Source organism: Schistocerca piceifrons, chromosome 2, assembly GCF_021461385.2.
Source record: "Schistocerca piceifrons isolate TAMUIC-IGC-003096 chromosome 2, iqSchPice1.1, whole genome shotgun sequence".
Lineage (NCBI taxonomy): Eukaryota > Metazoa > Arthropoda > Insecta > Orthoptera > Acrididae > Schistocerca > Schistocerca piceifrons.
In genome coordinates, this window is record NC_060139.1 from 933,604,698 (window position 1) to 933,623,493 (window position 18,796).

The 18,796-nt window shown below is 42.9% G+C and overlaps 1 protein-coding gene across 3 annotated transcripts in view; it reads right to left on the minus strand.

Annotated features, from left to right (window-relative positions):
• The window catches only part of LOC124772732 (zinc transporter 2-like), a 128,907-nt gene that overhangs the window by 79,086 nt on the left and 31,025 nt on the right, over positions 1 to 18,796 (minus strand). The window contains exon 1 of one of the 3 annotated variants that reach the window (XM_047249346.1): positions 15,899 to 16,013. The exons of the other annotated variants lie outside the window; for them this stretch is intronic. Coding sequence (XP_047105302.1) covers positions 15,899 to 15,936 — 38 coding nt within the window. The 5' untranslated portion in view covers positions 15,937 to 16,013. Of the gene's footprint in view, positions 1 to 15,898; positions 16,014 to 18,796 lie in introns of those variants that run through there. 3 annotated transcript variants of the gene reach the window in all.

Here is an 18,796-nt window from a genome sequence, read left to right on the forward strand (position 1 = left end):
AAATAAAAGTTAAGTAAAAAGCATCTACATACTTTTCGTCTTATTCATTCATAAGTTTTTATGTTCCAGACTTCACGCCCGTATGTTTATTGCCGTTCGTGCACTATCGGCCACAGCGTTAGTTTAGCTTTCTTTTGCAGAAGTCAACTCCACAGTGTCGGTCCAGGTACCGACACCACAACAATATATATATGTGTGTGTGTGTGTGTGTGTGTGTGTGTATACACAATTGAATTACAAAAAACAAATCATAAAAAAAAGTTGCATGGCGCGAGATTCGATCCGGCGACCTTCGGATTACGAACCCGAGCGCTTACCGCTGCGCCACGACGCTGTAGAAGATTATTAATCGTAGAGAGTATTTCACAGCAATGGTTTCTTTTAACTGTCGATTTTCTCGACAACGACTGAGAAGTGCATCTTGGTGCTTTGCCACATTACACCTCTGGCCATGAGCTTTTATTATGCGCAGTATGAATCGAATCTGAATTTCACAATTGGCGGCTTCCCCTTGTTAGTGTTCTTCAGCGACGAGGCACATTTTCATTTGTCTGGCTGCGTGAATAAACAAAACTGTGGAATTGGAATAGTACGAACCCCCGAGAACTCCATGAGCAGCCCCTGCATACAGAACCTGTGACTGTTTGGTTGCTCTATCTAAAGTTAGCGTTATTGGCCCATGGTTTTTCGAAGAGAACGATAAAGCGGTGACGGTCACTTCTGAGCATTATTCAGATGATTGAACAGTTTTTTCCTTCCAGAACTTGAAATGGATGTGGGTGATGTATGGTTCCAACAAGATGGCGCCACAGCTTACACGGCACTAACATCGATGACCGTGTTGCGCGAACACTTCCCCGATCGTCTCATCTCTCTGAGTGGCGATCTCCACTGGCCAGCATGCTCGCCAGATTTAGCGCCAAGCGACTTTTTCTTGTGGGGCCATCTCAAATCCTTTGTGTATACCAATCGTCCGCCGACCCTGGCTGAGCCACGGAACAATATCCTGTTGCTACTGCCAACATCGACAGACATGTTGGAAAAAGTGGACCGAAACTTCTAATTTCGACTCTCCGAATCCATTGAGCAGAACGGAGGCCACCTTCAAGATATCATTTTCAAAACTTGATGTAACAAAACTTTAGACCTTACTCTTTATAAAGGAAAAAGAATTGAGCTGACGTCTCTAATACTTTTTAGTTTATGATCTTCTTAAACTTACCAAAAGAATCGGTAGGTCTAGGTTGCAAAGGTGCTGTAATTCTATGTGGAATATCGACAATGAGCTTTTATCGTTGATTGAACACGTTAAATATCTATCGAATATAATATGTATCTCTCTCCAGCATTACTTGAACGACGTTTTGATCAGAACCAATCTGATCTGCTTATAGGAACTAAAATTCACCTACTATTTCGACGTCGACTTATGTTGGTTGCACCATGTGGACTTAAGATTTCAGAGTCTTGGCTAACGTGGACTAGCCTGCTTTTAACATCTCACCAGTACATCAGGAAAAGAGCAGACGGTATTGATGCTAGTGGATATGCCAGTGTTCTACTTTTTTTCCCCCAAGGCAAACTGCTAACTGCGAATAGCAGTAATAGATGTATCGTTCAATTCTTTTTACACTGCTAGCTTATCTTTATTCGCCGGAACTTTGAAGATGCACTGTGGCGCGAATTTAAGAATTTTGTTTCGTGAGATCGGTTTCTCAAATCTTCCGCTAACAGGACTGATTTAAAAAGTTGAACATCATCAACATTCGAAAATATTGCTTGACCAGTATAAATATTAAATGAATCATTTGTATCGATACTATCATTAAATTGATTGACATATTTTTAATCGTTTTAATAACACTATCAAGGAACTGTAGTTTCCGAACTGGACGGCAACGGCGTCACTGGTGTAGAAAGAAAAATCACGACAACCCTAAGATTTGCCTACTTTTCCTAAGGCAACCCTACAGCGTCGTGCTATCAATAAAATTATTTACATATTATATATAATTATACAAGGAAACTTGATAAAGGTAATTTACTGGTACACATTTACCTGTTTCCCTCCATTACTGCCTGGAGAAATATAGGCAACCTTACTTTGAAGTTTTATTTACACTTTTTACTCCTGACTGATGCTAAATTTAAGAAACTGCATGAGAGTAACAATTGAAAAAATTTCGTTACGTAGTTTTTAATTAAAAACATGTGTACATGGACATGTGACAGCAATATTGGCATGTTTCGTTTATCTATATACTACATTATATAAAATATACATTTTACTAGGAATCTCGATGACGAAATGCCGATTAAGTTGCGGTGTTGCACTAGTATTCCGATGGTTGTGGGATCGAGTCCATTTGCTGAAACCTTTAAAAAAATTTCCATTTTTACGTTAGCTACAACGCAAATAAACCGAAATAGTGCTTAATATATTTTGTATTTCTTAACATTTTTAAAAAGGAATGGAAAGGAAAGGAAAGACACAAGACAATTTGGAATTGTAAATAAATTTTGAGGAAAGTACTGTAGAGCGCACATGGACCGTCGCATATAAAATTAGATCTTTTTTTTTCACAGCTGGTTATTTACATGTGTGACATTTATCGCAGAAATTTCCTTCGCATCATGCGCACAAAAACGACCTTGATTGACATTTATAAAAGATTCTCTCTCGTCGCACAGTTTGGGGCCAAGCCAAGCCTAACGCATCATATCGCCAAATATTAGCGAGGACAGCTTGTGATGTGTTTTGAAGCAGTCATTTCGGGACGAAATTTCTTTCTCTCTCAACAAAATGAGCGCAGTTTTGAAGCTTTTTGATGAAATTCATTAGCTGACGATAAAAACAGACATGGCAGAGTTACACTAGCTGTGTGCATTTGGGGGAAATCACTTTAACACTTCACGATGGCAGTCGTCCACCATCTCGAAAATTTCATCGTACACAGTTACGGATTTATTTGTCTTCCCCAACAGTCAGTTAACAGAAGAAATTTGTTCTCCTGGACATACGGTTTCACCAAATAAAATACATGAGCGTTATCCCGCATCAAATCAAGTACAATACACAGAGCATTCTCTCTCCTTATTGACAAGGTAAGTAATGGAAAAACCGAAAATAAAAGATCCCACGCATGGACTGATTCCGCGACCTTTCGATTACCGTTCCGTACTCTATCTACTGCGTCAACCGCTACCTGGAAACAACACTAATAAATGGCTCATACATCGCCCGGTGCGTGATAAAAATAGTGTTTTTTTCTGAAATGGTTGGTCATCTGAGCACCAAATTCTGTCACTTTCTTTTCTGGCCAAGCCTTGGATATACTATAAATTTGGACGAAATCGATTACGAGTAGGTGCGGTCACCTTGTTAACTTTAGTAGGTACAGATGTACTACCTGTCTATGAGAAGAAATAAATAGCTGTGTGAAATGTGGAAGATTGGGTCGGTCTGGGGAGCACGCTTGGGTAGCCTAAGTCATATGGCGACCATTCGCGATAGTTGGGAAATTCGCGTTAAAGTCCCGATCCGGCACAAATTTTCGTTTGTCGTTTTAAGTAGTTCATCCATACCTATTACAGTTAAGCCAAATTTCGGAAATAAATTTCAAAATGTATGCATTATCATAATCTAGACAAAGATGCACATTGATCACCTAGACGCACTATTTTCCCGTGTTTGGAAAATGATATGCTTGTCTAACGTCTGATGATGTAACAAAAACAGAAGCAAACGCACAGTTGTATGTGATACAGCAGGCAGGATGTAACACTATCATTTCTTCCGCAAGGCGATAAATGAAAGCTCTTCCGTCGCAGGACTTGGGAAGCACTTGTTTTCCGCGGCAGCTGGCATCGCAGCGTTCATGTCTTCTGCTAGAGACAAATATTGTAGCCATATCCATCTACCGCGGAGAGCGCCAGTATATTCTATAATAAAGTTTTAAGGAGATAGGAGGCCAATTTGACTAACTCTAGGAAATTTCTATGACATCAGAGGAGGGGGAGGGAAATTTTGTCAAAGACAACGCTGTTGGCCGTCTTTGTGGTCTACTAGTTGGGATCGCTTGCTGCTGACATGGAGATAGCGGATTCGATTCCCAGTGATCACCCCAGATAAGATACGCTGGGAAGGTCTGCAATAGGGTACATTCAGTCTCGTGAGGCCAAACGAGAAAAGGGAGTGGAACAGACACGATAGTCACCCAACTGACATCAAATCCAAATGCTTCTACCAGGCTGTGTGCCACATGATATTTATTCATTAATTTTATAGCTAGCTGGCGTGATTCTTTCGCCGTCCTCTCATGATACGTAAAAATGTACAAGGAGCTGGTGACAAAGCGTGGAATTCCACGTTCCAATACAATGCGGAGTGAAGAATCTGGCTTGTCAGAGATATTTTCCTCGTGGAGAGGAACGTGGACAATGAGATTTGACATCGTTTTGTCACAAGCAGAACACAGTAGTCGCTATGTGGAATGGCCAGTCGCCACACTCCGTCTCTTTTTTTCTTACCCACTGCGATTGCATTGCGCCAAACGGCCAGGAAGTTATACTGTTCAGTTCGGCGAGATGATGTGAAAGTGAAAGCGAATCATAACCGTTTATATTGGTCCGTAGAATAGTTTTTCACAGCGGTGTGTCTCGTGAGTGTGTATGTTGGACTGTGGTATGGCGTTAAACATCGTATCTGGTGGGTTTTCTTTCTTGTAGAGTACGTGGTACGAATATAAGCTGTTTCAGACATCAGCAAATTGGTGATCTCTCCAACAAGCGTCGTTTTAGCTACGTTCCGTTGTAATAAAATGATAGAAAACTACATACCGGTAAGTAAATGCTTACTACAGTTGATGTTTTTTTGTTATAATTTGTGTAATACGAAACTACACAGTTTCAATACTACGGCACAATGATTTACCAAAAGCGGTCTCTTTGGTACAATTTTCACTTTAAATATCAAATAATTGTAGATACAGTCCTTCGACAGTTTATACCGCCGTGAGCTCTGAGTAGTAGTGAAGGGAAAGCTAGCAGGTTCGCGTCCACCTTTTTCCCAATATTTTTATCTCACCTTTTGTTTTCTTAAAGTTTCTTATTCATTTAATATCAGTTACTACCTCAAACTTCTATGTTATCTATTTATAATCATGTATTTTGTTCAATTCTTGTTGCAAAGGCCAACTACTGGAATTTTTCCCAAGAGGCCAAAAGTAAGTAAATGTCAATCTAAATCTGAAAGGCAACACGAGTTACACATTGGAAGTTTTTGCTATTATTAAACTTGCTATAAAATATAGCGTGTACATAAAGTCCGGGAACACTTTCGATTATTTATTGCACAAGAACCAAACATTGTACAGATTTCATACATAAATCATTTTGAAGAGAAACCCCGAAAGCCGCGCGGGATTAGCCGAGCGGTCTAGGGCGCTGCAGTAATGGACTGTGCGGCTAGTCCCGGCGGAGGTTCGAGTCCTCCCTCGGGCGTGTGTGTGTGTGTGTGTGTGTGTGTGTGTGTGTGTGTGTGTGTGTGTGTTTGTGTGTGTGTGTGTGTGTGTGTGTCCTTAAGATAATTTAGGTTAAGTAGTGTTTAAGCTTAGGGACTGATGACCTTAGCAGTTAAGTCCCATAAGATTTCACACACATGTTTGAAACCCTGAAAGTTTTTTCATGTATACCGCCACAGCGTAGTTTGGTAATTTGCCGATAGCGTTAGTCGCAAACATGATGAGTTCAGGTGCGGAGCGAGCTTTCTGTGTGTTGTAGTTCGACAAAAACAAGTGTGCTACAGCTAGTCAACTGATGATTAGATCCAAGTACGGTTAAGAAGCCACCAACAAGGAAGGCCATTTACCACTGGCACAACAAATTCGTAACGACGTGTTGCTTGTGCCCGGCAAAGAGAAGCAGACGTCCCAGTGTGAGTGAAGTGAATATGGAGCTCGCACGAGAGACATTACCGTATTGACGTCTGCGACGTCACTCATGGTTCGCATATAGAATATTAAAAAAAAAACTATCAGAGTTTCTCTTCAAAACGCAATATGTATGACATCTGTACAATGTGTAGTTATTCTGCAATATATAATTGAAAGTGTTTCCATCCTTTATGTACACCATAGTCCTCTGGCTTTATGGACTGGATAACGTTTGTTTCTTGCCAATAAATACCTTTTTCAAAAACGGTCAGTAGCTTCGAAAAAATCTCCTGTTGCATTCGAATGAAATTATGAAACAAATCTGTATCTTGAAGCCCACGTGATGAAATACGTTATTTCAGAGTGTTGGTAATCAATGCAACATCGAGAACTTGGATATGATGCATGTGCCCAGTGACACTACACTTCAACTACACTGAAGCGCCAAAGAAACTGATATAGGCATGTGTATCCAAATACAGATACACGTAAACAGGCAGAATACGGCGCTGCAATCGGCAACTCCGATATAAGACACGTGTCTGGCGCAGTTATTAGATCGGTTACTGCTGCCACAGTGGCAGGTTATCAAGATTTAAGTGTGTTTGAACTTGGTTTTATAGTTCACACACGGGCGATGAGACACAGCACATCCGAGGTAGCGATGAAGTGAGGATTTTCCCGTACGACCATTTCACGAGCGTACCGTGAATAACAAGAATCCGGTAAGACATTAAATTACTGACATCGCTGCGGCCGGAAAAAGATCCTGCAAGAACGGGACCAACGACGACTGAAGAGAATCGTTCAACGTGACATAAGTGACACCCTTCTGCAAATTTAGGCAGACTTCAATGCTGGGACAACATCAAGTGTCAACATGTCAACCATTCAATGAAACATGATCGATATGGGCTTTCGGAGCTGAAGGCAAACTCGTGTAGCCTCGATTACTGCACGACACAAAGCCTTACGCCTCGTCTGGGCCCGTCAACACCGACATTGGACTGTTGATCACTGGAAACTTGTTGCCTGGTCGGACGAGTTTCGTTTCAAATTGTGTCAAGTGGATGGACGCATACGGGTATGGAGGCAACCTCACGAATCCATGGACTCTGCATGTCAGCAGGGGCCTGTTCAAGCTGTTGGACGGTCTGCAATGGTGTGGGGCAGGTGCAGTTGGAGTGATATGGGACCCCTGGTACGTCTAGACACGAATCTGGCAGGTGACGCGCATGTAAGCATCCTGTCTGATAACTTCCATCCATTCATCTCCATTGTGCACTACAACGGACTTGCACAATTCCAGCAGGACAATGTGACACCCAACACGTCCAGAATTGCTACAGAGTGGCTCCAGTAACACTCTTCTGAGTTTAATCACTTCCGCTTGCCACCAAACACCCCACATATGAACATTATTGAACATATCTAGGGTGCCTTGCAGCATGCTGTTCAGAAGAGATCTTCACCCACCCTTGTATTCTTATGGATTTATGGACAGACCTGCAGTAGTAGTATTGGGGCAAGGCAGTTTCTACCTCCAAGGACCGTTATTCAAGATGGCGGTGGTGACGTTATCCTAGATGGCAGCTGTGACGTCATCCAAGATGGCGGATTTTGCCACCCCCTACCCTCCCCCAGAAAAAGGCAGGAAGTTCAAATTCCATCAGAACAATGCAACACACCTAAGAAAATGGTGGGAAAGATAGGGCACTTGGACTACCTCCACTAACATAAGTCACCCGACTGCTACCTCCTCCCATGAACTGGCGGGAATTTTGAATTTTGTCTGGAAGATAGGTCAATTCGCATATGTCTACTAACCTAAGAAAATGGCATGAAAGAAAGGGCACTTGGGCTACCTCCACTAACCTAAGTCACCCAACCGTCACCTCATTCTAGAAAATGTTGTGGGGGGACGACTCGATCTGTGCTGGACGTAAGTCTATTTTGCAGGCAATGTCTCCACCAAGAGATCTAGAGTCCAACTGACCTAGTACACAGTACCGCCACCAGAGGGTGCTGTCATCCCTCCTGTGATGTAATCCAAGATGTTGGTCTGGAGAGGGGAAATGGCGCGAAAATGACTCGGCCTGTGCTGGGCTGCTGGAGAGAGTAAGGAAGGAGTGTACTTTATTTATTTTAGAACAATTTATTTAGGGATGGGTTTTGAAAGATAGTATATTTATCACACTGATACAAAACACATGCACTGACATGCTTGGGTTCACGCCACACAGCCCACAGACCTGTTAACTACTCCTAAATAAGGCTCTGCAGACACGCAAACAACTCCTAAATTACCGAAATAATTTCAGTACAGACATGCAAACTCCTAAATAATGCGGTACACTGATGTGTAGGCACGCTCAGTACTCGTAAATTGTCCATATAACACCTTGCACAGACTACAGACCTGCTCGCAAAGTAATGCCGCAAGCACCGCCCTGCCGCCCTGTCTGCTGAGTCGCACAGAAGGCTACCGCACACACTCCCAGAAGTTGAGATGCATCAGCAGCTGTCAAACCACGCACAGGTGCCCGCAAGTATGAGTGGCGACATCCCTTTCATACTTGACACCGGTTCACCTTGAGCATCAGTCTTACAAAGTATGTGTTTGTGTTCCGACATGTATAAAGGAAATGACTGTGGATTACTGTGATAGCAGAGGGAGGAGTACATCAAGTCGTAAGAATGGTACAGATAATTCTATTTCCCGAGACACAGGCGTCAGCAGGGTGTATTTCTGATGTTTTGCTTATTGTTGAATGTCGTTCAATTGAGACTGTGATCATAATATATAATTGTAAGTACAATGATAAAACATATACGTGACTGGTTTTCTAGGCCGATTCTTCCTATGCGTGGTCTGTGGTGGGCCTGATTCACATTTCCCATTAACGATAGATCTGTCTCAATGAAGAGGCATGTTGGATCGTAGGAATGTAGCAGAATTAACTTTGTTGTCCTCTAGATGGCAGAATAGCCAACTAATACTTAGTATGTGTTGGATGGCTTTCATGATCGCGTGGAAATTTTAGAAGATTCAATATGGACATGTGCTTGCAATGGACCCATGTAAATTGTTTGGTTCATTGCTTCTGCACATTACGCGCCTTTATTTAATTGACGGAACATAGATTGTGCTGTGTGCATCTAGCAGGTGAAAGACATGTTTGCTGGTTCTCTAGACATGAGAAACATGTTATTTGACTTTGTAAATAATAAGGGATGATTCGGAATTGTTACATCACCTACATTGGTATTAGCAACTGGAAACATCAGTTTCCTCTATTTTTCTTTTGCTAAATTTTTTTCGCGTAAAGGTCCTCACACATGGGATAAGTTTCTAGTTACCCAGTGGTCTAGAGCATGCTCCACCTCGCTAAAGTTTGAGGTTTGTAGAGAAATAATTTCCAGTCTATATCTTGAGAATTATGTTGTGTGAGGGATCGGTAGGATGCTGCTGTGTGCTTGATATCGAGAAGTACCACGAAAATGGTATAATATTATCGCCAACCATGTGAAAATATATCTGTTCTTGTAATCCCAGAGTCCAGAGATGGTTATAGAAAAGCAAGCAAGCAATCAGGTACTAGTAAAGCATTTGCGCCAAGGGGACGTGATCCCCAATTTGTAGAACAAGTCTGAGAGTGACTTCGGCCCGCTGAGGGTGTGGATGACAACAGACTTCGCAGGGAAATATCTAGTGCTGTGAGGGGTATATACGGCGCAGACCTGTAGATGTACGAGTGATGTAAAAGGGATGATTTTGTATGGCGCAGAATATAAATTGTATGTTTACTACATCGAGATAATATATTGCTGGGTTGGAGATCGGTTTCACACTCTAATATTCAAGCTCCTGTTCTCAGTGGGAGAGCACTGTAATTGAGTAAGAGTCTTTCCGTATTTGACGATATGTAGTGGCAATTTGCAAGGTTTAACTGTCGATGCAATATGGTGATCTGTGTAAAATAGTTTTTCACTCTGAAAGTCCCATCTACAGAAAGAAAGAAAAGGCAGATAGTGCTTCCACATTGGTGGCATCAGTAATTCAAAGGGTGAGTTCAATAAGAGCCAATTGTAATGCTCGATTCATTCATTCACAAGACATCCTTTGTGCTGGGATATAGGAGAGTCTACGTAGCGGTGAGAACTTTCGGGTATGTTGAGAGGAGGAAAGGTAATACGTGGATGACGGGGTGCCATGTTAGGACCGTGAGGAAGAATGAATTCGACATTATTATGCACTATTTTCGTAAACAGGTTCTGTTAGGACAAGAGTTTCTATGCAGACAAGCTGAGACATCAAGAACGCAGATGTTAAGTATTTCTGTGGCACTATACAATTTCTGAGAGTTCAACTTGGTTCTTACTTTCGGTAGTGATGTGGGTTGAGTATAACATTGAGAAGGTTGCTAGATGCACTTGTGATGGTATGTAGCTATTTGCAGTAATGCTTGAGCCACACATAACATATGTCCCGTTACAATCGTGAGCAGTCGAACAGATTTCTATTGGATGATCTGTGACATCAGTATGCACTTCACACATGTCGCGAGTGGTGGAACAGTTTTCTATAGTGTCTGTGAGGGTGAGTCATTCTGCAAATAGGCCTTCATTGGACTGCATGTAAAGAGAGGGGATGAGATCAGCAGCGATGAGTGTACACGCATGCAGTCCAGAGGAAGGCTTGGCACTTATTTAGATAGATCTGCGATGGCATGTGAATGTTCTTCGAATGTTATACTGATATCAGCAGCGGCGTGAGTGTGATGGCTCACGCTGACTTGGGTCCGACGGTGGCTCGCAGTTTGGTCGATGCGCATGTGCTCTTGGATCGTCTGCACTTTCCAAATAAATCTTCGCTCTGGTCCGGTCGAATCAGCTATGGTGCCAAGGTGATCACGTATTTCGAGAGGAATTTCTCAGGAGTCAAGTATGAAAGGGATGTTGCTGCCTCATGCTTGCGGGCACCTGTGCATGGTTTGACAGCTGCTGGTGCATCTCGACTTCTGGGAGCGTGTGGGGTAGTCATGTGTGCGAGTCAGCAGACGGGGCGATGGGCGGTGCCTGCGCATGTCTGTTGCATTATTTTGTGAGCAGGTCTGTAGGCTGTGCTGTGCGTTATTTGGACAGTTTACGAGTACTGAGTGTGCCTACACATTAGTGTACCGCATTATTTAGGAGTTTGCATGTCTGTGCTGAAATTATTTCGGATATTTAGGAGTTGTTTGTGTGTCTGCATGGCGTTATTTAGGAGTAATTAACAGGTCTATGGGCTGTTTGGCATGGCCCCAAGCATGTCAAAGTGTGTGTTTTGTATCAATGTGATAAATATACTATCTTTCAAAATCCATCCCTAAATAAATTGTTCCAAAATAAATAAAGTACACTCCTTCCTTACTCTCTCCAGCAGCCTAGCGCAGGCTGAGTAATTTTCGCGCCATTTTCCCCCTCCAGACTACCATCTTGGATTAACTCCATGGAGGGATGACAGCACCCTCTGGTGGCGGTGCTGTATACTAGGTCAGTTGGACTCCAGATCTCATGGTGGAGACACTGCCTGCAAAATAAAGACTTATGTCCTGCACAGGCAGAGTCCTTTTTCCCGTCATTTCTCCCACCTCAGACCATCATGTTGGATTATGTCACGGAACAGACGACAGCGCTCTCTGGTGGTGGTACTGTATACTAGACCCAAACCTCGTGATGAGTACACTGTTTCCTGGCATCTTGGATAACGGTAGTTGTGTCATCAACTGAGGTCATGACTGCTATCTTGGATTACGTCAAGGGTGAGAGTGCCCTCTGGTGGTCGTACTGTGTACTAGGTCAGTTGGAGTCCAGATGTTGTGGTGAACACACTGTATGGCTGTATTGCATCAAATTGTTTAAATAAAGACTGGTGCAAGCAAAATAATAAAGACTTATGTCCAGCAAAGGTCGTAGCCCAAGCGCCCTTTCTTTTGTGCCATTTTCTTAGGTTAGTAGAGATAGACGAATTGACATATCTTCCAGAAAAAATTCAAACTTCCTGCCAGTTCATAGGAGGAGGTGGTGGTCACGTTACTTAGGCTAGTGGAAGTAGTCCAAGTGTCCTTTCTTTCCCGCCATTTTCTTAAGTTGCTAGAGGTAGCCCAAGTGACCTATTTTACCGCGATTTTCTTAGGTGTGCTGCATTGTCCTGATGGAATTTGAACTTCCTGCCATTTTCTGGGGGAGGGGAGGGGGGTTAGGTTAGTGGAGGTAGCCAATTGACCTATCTTCCCACCAAAATTCAAACTTCAAGCCAAAATCCACAATCTTGGATGACATCACAGCCACCATCTTGGATAACGGTACTTTGAGGTACAAACCCCCTTGACCCAATACTTTCAAGGTGCCATTTCTCTCCAGCACTACTTCAGACATAAGTCGAGTCCATGCCACGTCATAATGCGGCACTTCTGCGTGGTCGCGGGGCCCTAAACGATATTAGGCAAACCTAAAACTGGATGGAAATTGAACCGAGTTAATGAATACCTTTCACCAGTTTGTATCCCAGATTGTTGCACAACATTACGCAGTGTTTCTCTCACTCTCGCTTTTCAAGCCATTGACGAGTCCTCAAGCTTGTTTGCGATTTTCTTCACTCTTCTACAACAATCAAAAAAATGGTTCAAATGGCTCTGAGCACTATGGGAATCAACATCTGAGGGTACATTCCATCAAATATTTTCAGAAAAGATTTCATAACACACTAATATATATTAAATATTTACAAATTCCTCGTTTTTCAGAAACGCTTTTCTCACCACTGACGATCTGCATTTTATATCTTCCCTACTTCAGCCACCATTAGTTATCTTCCCATCCAAGAAGAAAACTACTCTACTACTTTTAGAGTTTCAATTGCCAATCCAATTCCTTCAGCATCGCCTGATTTACTTCGATTACATCCCATTACCTATGTTTTAATTTGTTGATGTTTATCTTACGACCTCTTTTCAAGACTTCATCCATTCTGTTCAACTGTTTTTCCAAGTCCTTTGCTGTCTCTGATACATATACAATGTCACTGGCAAAGTTTTCATTTGTTGTCCTTGAACTTTAATTTCCCTTTCCAAATTTCTCCTTGGTCTCCTTCAGAGCTTGCTCAACGTACAGACTGAATAACATCAGGGTTTGTCTACAATCCTGTCTCACTCCCTTCTCATTATGGCTTCCCTTTCATGTCCTTCAACTCTTATAACAGTAGTCCGATTTCTGTGTTAAGTCGTAAACAACCTTTTGGTCCCCACATTTTATCCCTGGTAGCTTCAAAATTCCGAAGAATGTAGTCCAGTCCACGTCGTCAAAAGCTGTCTCTAAATATATGAGTACTATAACCGTAGCTAGCCTTTCAGCAACGTATTTTCTAAGATAAGTCGTAGGGTGCGTATCGCCTCGCGTGTTCCTGCATTTCTCCTGAACTTAAACTGAGCTTTCCGAGGTCGGCCACAAACAGTTTTTCCATTCTTCTGTAAATAATTTATGTCAATATTGTGCGAGTATAACTTCGTATAGTCATAAAACCTGAAAAACGCTGAATAAATATTCAGACATATTTCGACAAGTTTCAAACGCGTGCAGAAATTTGCAGTTTGATTTAATGTTCAGAAAATGGTTCAAATGGCTGAGCACTATGGGACTTAACATCTGTGGTCGTCAGTCCCCTAGAAATTAGAACTACTTAAACCTAACTAATCTAAGGACATCACACACATCCATGCCCGAGGCAGGATTCGAACCTGCGACCGTAGCGGTCGCGCGGTTCCAGACTGAAGCGCCTAGACCACTTGGCCACTCCGGCTGGCCTACAACGATCGCCATCAGAGTTAACGCAGACGTTCCGCGTGTCCATTTTCGTGAACAAACTGTGGTCTGCAAGCAAAATAAAGCCGACAACGGCAGCTGGAGAACGCTGAGACGGAACTCGGGTAAACCAGCTCGTTCCTTGTGCTGACGGCGCTCTCTCGTGAGTTAGGATGTCCCGTTCGCGTTCACAGTGAATGTCGTCGTCAACTGCCTTGCCCCGTGTGAGGACAGGTTTACGCTACTGCACTGGATGCAGAGACTGCGACCCCCAGGCTCCATGCGGCCCACCGATGATCTGACGGCGTGTATCTAGTGTCGAATTTACACAAAATGTTAACCAGTTGCATCAAACAGTAAACTATACACCTGATCACGTTATCTATGAGTGCCTGATATACAACAATGTGGCAACCGGATTACAGCAAGTACCTAACCGTGATACCTTTTCCTCGCTAAGATGTGACGATATCTTTCAGATTCTGAACATCTTGGCAAACGAGGTATCACAAAAGAACTTGAGGGAGTTTATAAGGGAACATAACGTTCGTTGAATGAAAAGAACCGATTAAGACTGAGATGCACCTGCCCGGTACCGCTGGGCGCGGAATGACCGATCGCCATTACGATCGAGATCCGCCGCAGTCCTGGGTCAGGGAGGCAGGTGTGTCACCAACATCGATCGGAAAACAGCACTTACATATTAGTTATTAGGTATTAGTAGTTTAGAATACAACGTAGACACCAATGAACAACTACTAACACGATAGGGACTGCAGCGAGTTCAAGTAATTTGGGCCAGCCCAGTGCCTTGGCATGCCCACTGGGATTAGCTCGGTGGGCAGGCCAGCAACAGCAGGTTTATAAGATCTGCTGGCACACCTGTAACACTGCAAAAAAAAAAAAAAAAATGGTTCAAATGGCTCTGAGCACTATGGGACTCAACTGCTGAGGTCATTAGTCCCCTAGAACTGAGAACTAGTTAAACCTAACTAACCTAAGGACATCACACACATCCATGCCCGAGGCAGGATTCGAACCTGCGACCGTAGCGGTCTCACGGTTCCAGACTGCAGCGCCAGAACCGCGCGGCCACTTCGGCCGGCTGTAACACTGCAGAAACTTTTTGTATTTTTGTAGAGTAGAATAGTAAATACTAACCTTGTCCATAGTAACAGCCACTAATGAATGTATGTAGCTGCAATTGTTGATGCTAACCAATTTGGATAAAAAATGCAGAACTGCTTTCCCCCATCGCTACAGCATAGTCACTTGGAATAAAGATTTAAAAAAAAACTATAGACCTCCATCTGAATGAAAAAGTGACCTAGACTAGATCACAAAAATGATTCGCTCACTAGATCTATGCACCGACCCACTCTGCTTCAGTCACAATGGCGAAGCTCACTGGACCAGACTTGCAACTTGGATGGGAGCTCTGTCAAGAAACAAGGCGAGTTCTAATTTTGTTTTACAACGCTAACAAAACCCTCGTAGTCGCACAAGTACCTTTAAGAACGTCCCCCTGAACTCTGTTGACACAATATGTCTAAACAAACTCGCTAACAATCCTCGATCCCGAGTCTTAAGCACTGCCCAATTCGCTCTGTATAAAAAGTAAAAATACTGCACGCAATAGCCTGGCCGAAGTTTAACAGCGGAACAGATAATGCTCAAAATGAAGTGAAAGTTGAGAGATCCAATGGAAGACAGAAGACGTTCGTCGTATGTGGTAAAGTCTGTGCGTAAGCGGTAACTGTGAGACAGGATCTGTTTCCTTCCTCATCGAACCGACAGACTCTGGCTAATCAACGTGCTTGCAAAGAATGCAACATGTCGAAAAAATTAACACAGCAAATCAGTTAATGTTAACGATAAATAATACAAGTATTGTTAGAAATTTAATTGCCTTTATTGTTCTGTAATTTCACATTGCGAGACAGTGATGATGGAATTTTGGGAGCCCCATACGGTCGCCTCTAGCGCCCAATTTTGTCATCATTAAAATAGCTTGGGTTGTTGGCACATGAGAACTTCTACTATGTGCAACACGATCGGCAGTTCGGTGCTGAACTTGTTCACACAGTTAACAATAATGTAGCGAAAATTTGGCCTTACCTTACCAATTTGGATAAAAATATGCAGAACTGCTTTCCTCCATCGCTAAAGCATAGTCACTTCGAAGAATAGTTTACGCGCTGCCGAACAGTTGTGGCTTAAAAGATAAGGCTCGTGACAGCACTGTGTTGCGAACAGATGGAAGGATTGAGACAGAAGGTGGGCACGAGGTGGGAGGGGGAAGGGGCAGGGAGAGGAGGGATGCGATGTAGAATGTAAACGAGCGCCGAGCGCGAGCTGTATGGGCGCTGTTGCCTTTTCAAGCGGTCATAAAAAAAGAGACGTATTTTCAACCACCTCACGTCGCACCGACAAGGGAACATTATGAAGGGCTGTTGATGCTCCGTCTGACTTGGAACAACCGACAGCCGGTAGCTACAGCAATGCGAAGCGCACCTGCAAGTCAACGACATGTGTGTGTGTGTGTGTGTGTGTGTGTGTGTGTGTGTGTGGTCTACTGATAACGCGTAGACCAGGGGCGTCCAAACTTTCAGCTTACCTGGGACACAATGAAAGACGAGTATTTTTTGAGCGCACCTAATATACTTGTAATTTTAGTTTCATTTTGAACGCAATGTTTGTTTGAAACATTGACCGTTGAGTAGGTTTCTACCTTGAAGGTGCTTTTTTGAGTCATCTAAACAAGCAGTCAAAACTACCACAAACGCTGAATTCGCCAGCCAGATAGCGTCAAGGTCTGGCGAAGATTTTGCTATTTGATATAATGAACAATTTGATTTCATCGATTGTGCTGTAAAATATTTTTAACATCTGGCCTCGACTTAGTCATCTAACTTCTGTAAAATACACGATATCACCATATTCAGCATCCAAACTTCTGAGGAATTCCTGGAATTTACGACGACTCAATCCCATAGGAAGCTTGGCCGTGGGCCGTCGAATGAATAAATTGAATTAAAGCTAGTACCTTCATACCAATCATTTGCTACGGTAAAAACTGCACACGAAAGTAAAAAAGAAAAATTTCGTCAAACGCCATTACAGAGACGTCCACGTTCCAATATGGTTCTTATTTGTAGCAATGGATATTAAATAAAGTTTGTTATTACAGGATTACGGTACTCTCCGAAGCAAACAGTAATTGCAGTCCACGCCAAGATTTCTAACATCTACTGACTTGTAGTGGTCATAACTTACGTTTTTTATCACAACTGCACAGAAATATCACAGAATTTCCTTGTATTTCCATAAGTTAATATCGTTATACGTGTCTAACACTCTAGTTCCGCAGTTGCAGCTGAATAGTCATAAGATAACAGAGCAGCGCTGCTGAACGGATTGGCCGGTTTTAAGAAGGTCTCTGTGGAAATACAAACATAGCGCGGGCGGCAATGTTAAGAGCAAGGTGGACTAATGGGATAGTAGCATCGTGTACCGGTAGTTTCAAAAATGGTTCAAATGGATCTGAGCACTATGGGACTTAACTTCTGAGGTTATCAGTCCTCTAGAACTTAGAACTACTTAAATCTAACTAACCTAAGGACATCACACACAGCCATGCCCGAGGCACGATTCGAACCTGCGACCGTAGCGGTCGCGCGGTTCCAGACTGTAGCGCCTAGAACCGCCCGGCCACTCCGGCGGCGGTAGTTTCAAATTGAAAAAATACTCAGTTTACCATAACTTTACACAAAACGAATTTTATCGATTTTTTTTTTTAATCGGTCGTGCGATAGAGGTTCACTTCTTGGGCCACACTGATAACTTGCTTTAGGCAACATGCAGCCTGCGGATTGGACTCCTCTGACTTAGACGAAATATGTAGCATATGGGGCACAGACAAGTTGTCTGTTAAGACAACAAAAGCTACTTAGGGAGTGTAGACGCTTTCCTAGGGCACTTTTCGAAAATTCACAACATTTACACAGTCCAGATTAACTAGTCTTGCCACAACACATGTGCTACCGAAAGAGGTGGCGAACTGTTCAAGGCACTGAAGGCCCATTCGAGAAAAATGGCATTCAGTCTACCCCGGTGCAGAATTTCTGCGATCTCCCTAAAACGAATGCAACTTTTAAATTAGGAAATACCTCCATAGCTAGAAAGGCGGCCTCGAAATATTTTGGAATACATATTGATGAAAACCTTAGTTACTGTCATCACATATCTGTTATACTGGATACGGCTTCCAAAATAATGCACAAAATATCAAGTACAGGAACTAGTAATTCAAATTTACTACCCTCCGCCATGATAGCATACCACAGTTTCATACTCACAAATAGTCAGTTAATAGAGCAAACGCTTGGGCGCACCGACTTCGCGTCGAGCGACATAGAATAGCTGTGCGCTGAGCACGTATATAGAGTATGCTAGTCAGGCTATCTGTGGCATTCCAGACCACTCCGTTACACGCGGTTCCCGGAATATACCAGGCAGACATCACTAACAGGTATAATGCTCCTTCACACTGGCTAAAATAAATGAAATATCGAAAGTGGCCAGAAGACGACTGGTGTCAGGGTCAGCAATGAACTCCAGTTACAAAACTGGAGGGTGGATACTTGACGGAGTCAATGGGACAATATTGGTAAGGGCCGACGTGTTTACTGTATCTTCCTGAACATTTGGGAAAGTTTGAAAATGCTCCACGCCAATCCCAGTTCGGCCATTGTGTATCTTTTGACAGGATTTCCCATTTAACCCCTTAACCATTTGAGCTATCCGTGCACGCTCCCTGGACCGACCCAAGATCCACATGTCACAGTCCTCTTCCTTATATCGTAGTCTCCCTTTTAAGCTTCCAGCAGTACAGGATTATTGCTCAGGGTGAATGGCAGTACCACAAGGAATAGAGCCCTTTTTTATCATCGTATGTCCTGTCTCATTTTATTGCAGTTACATAAGATTTGACGATCAGCAACTGTATGTAATATTTTTCC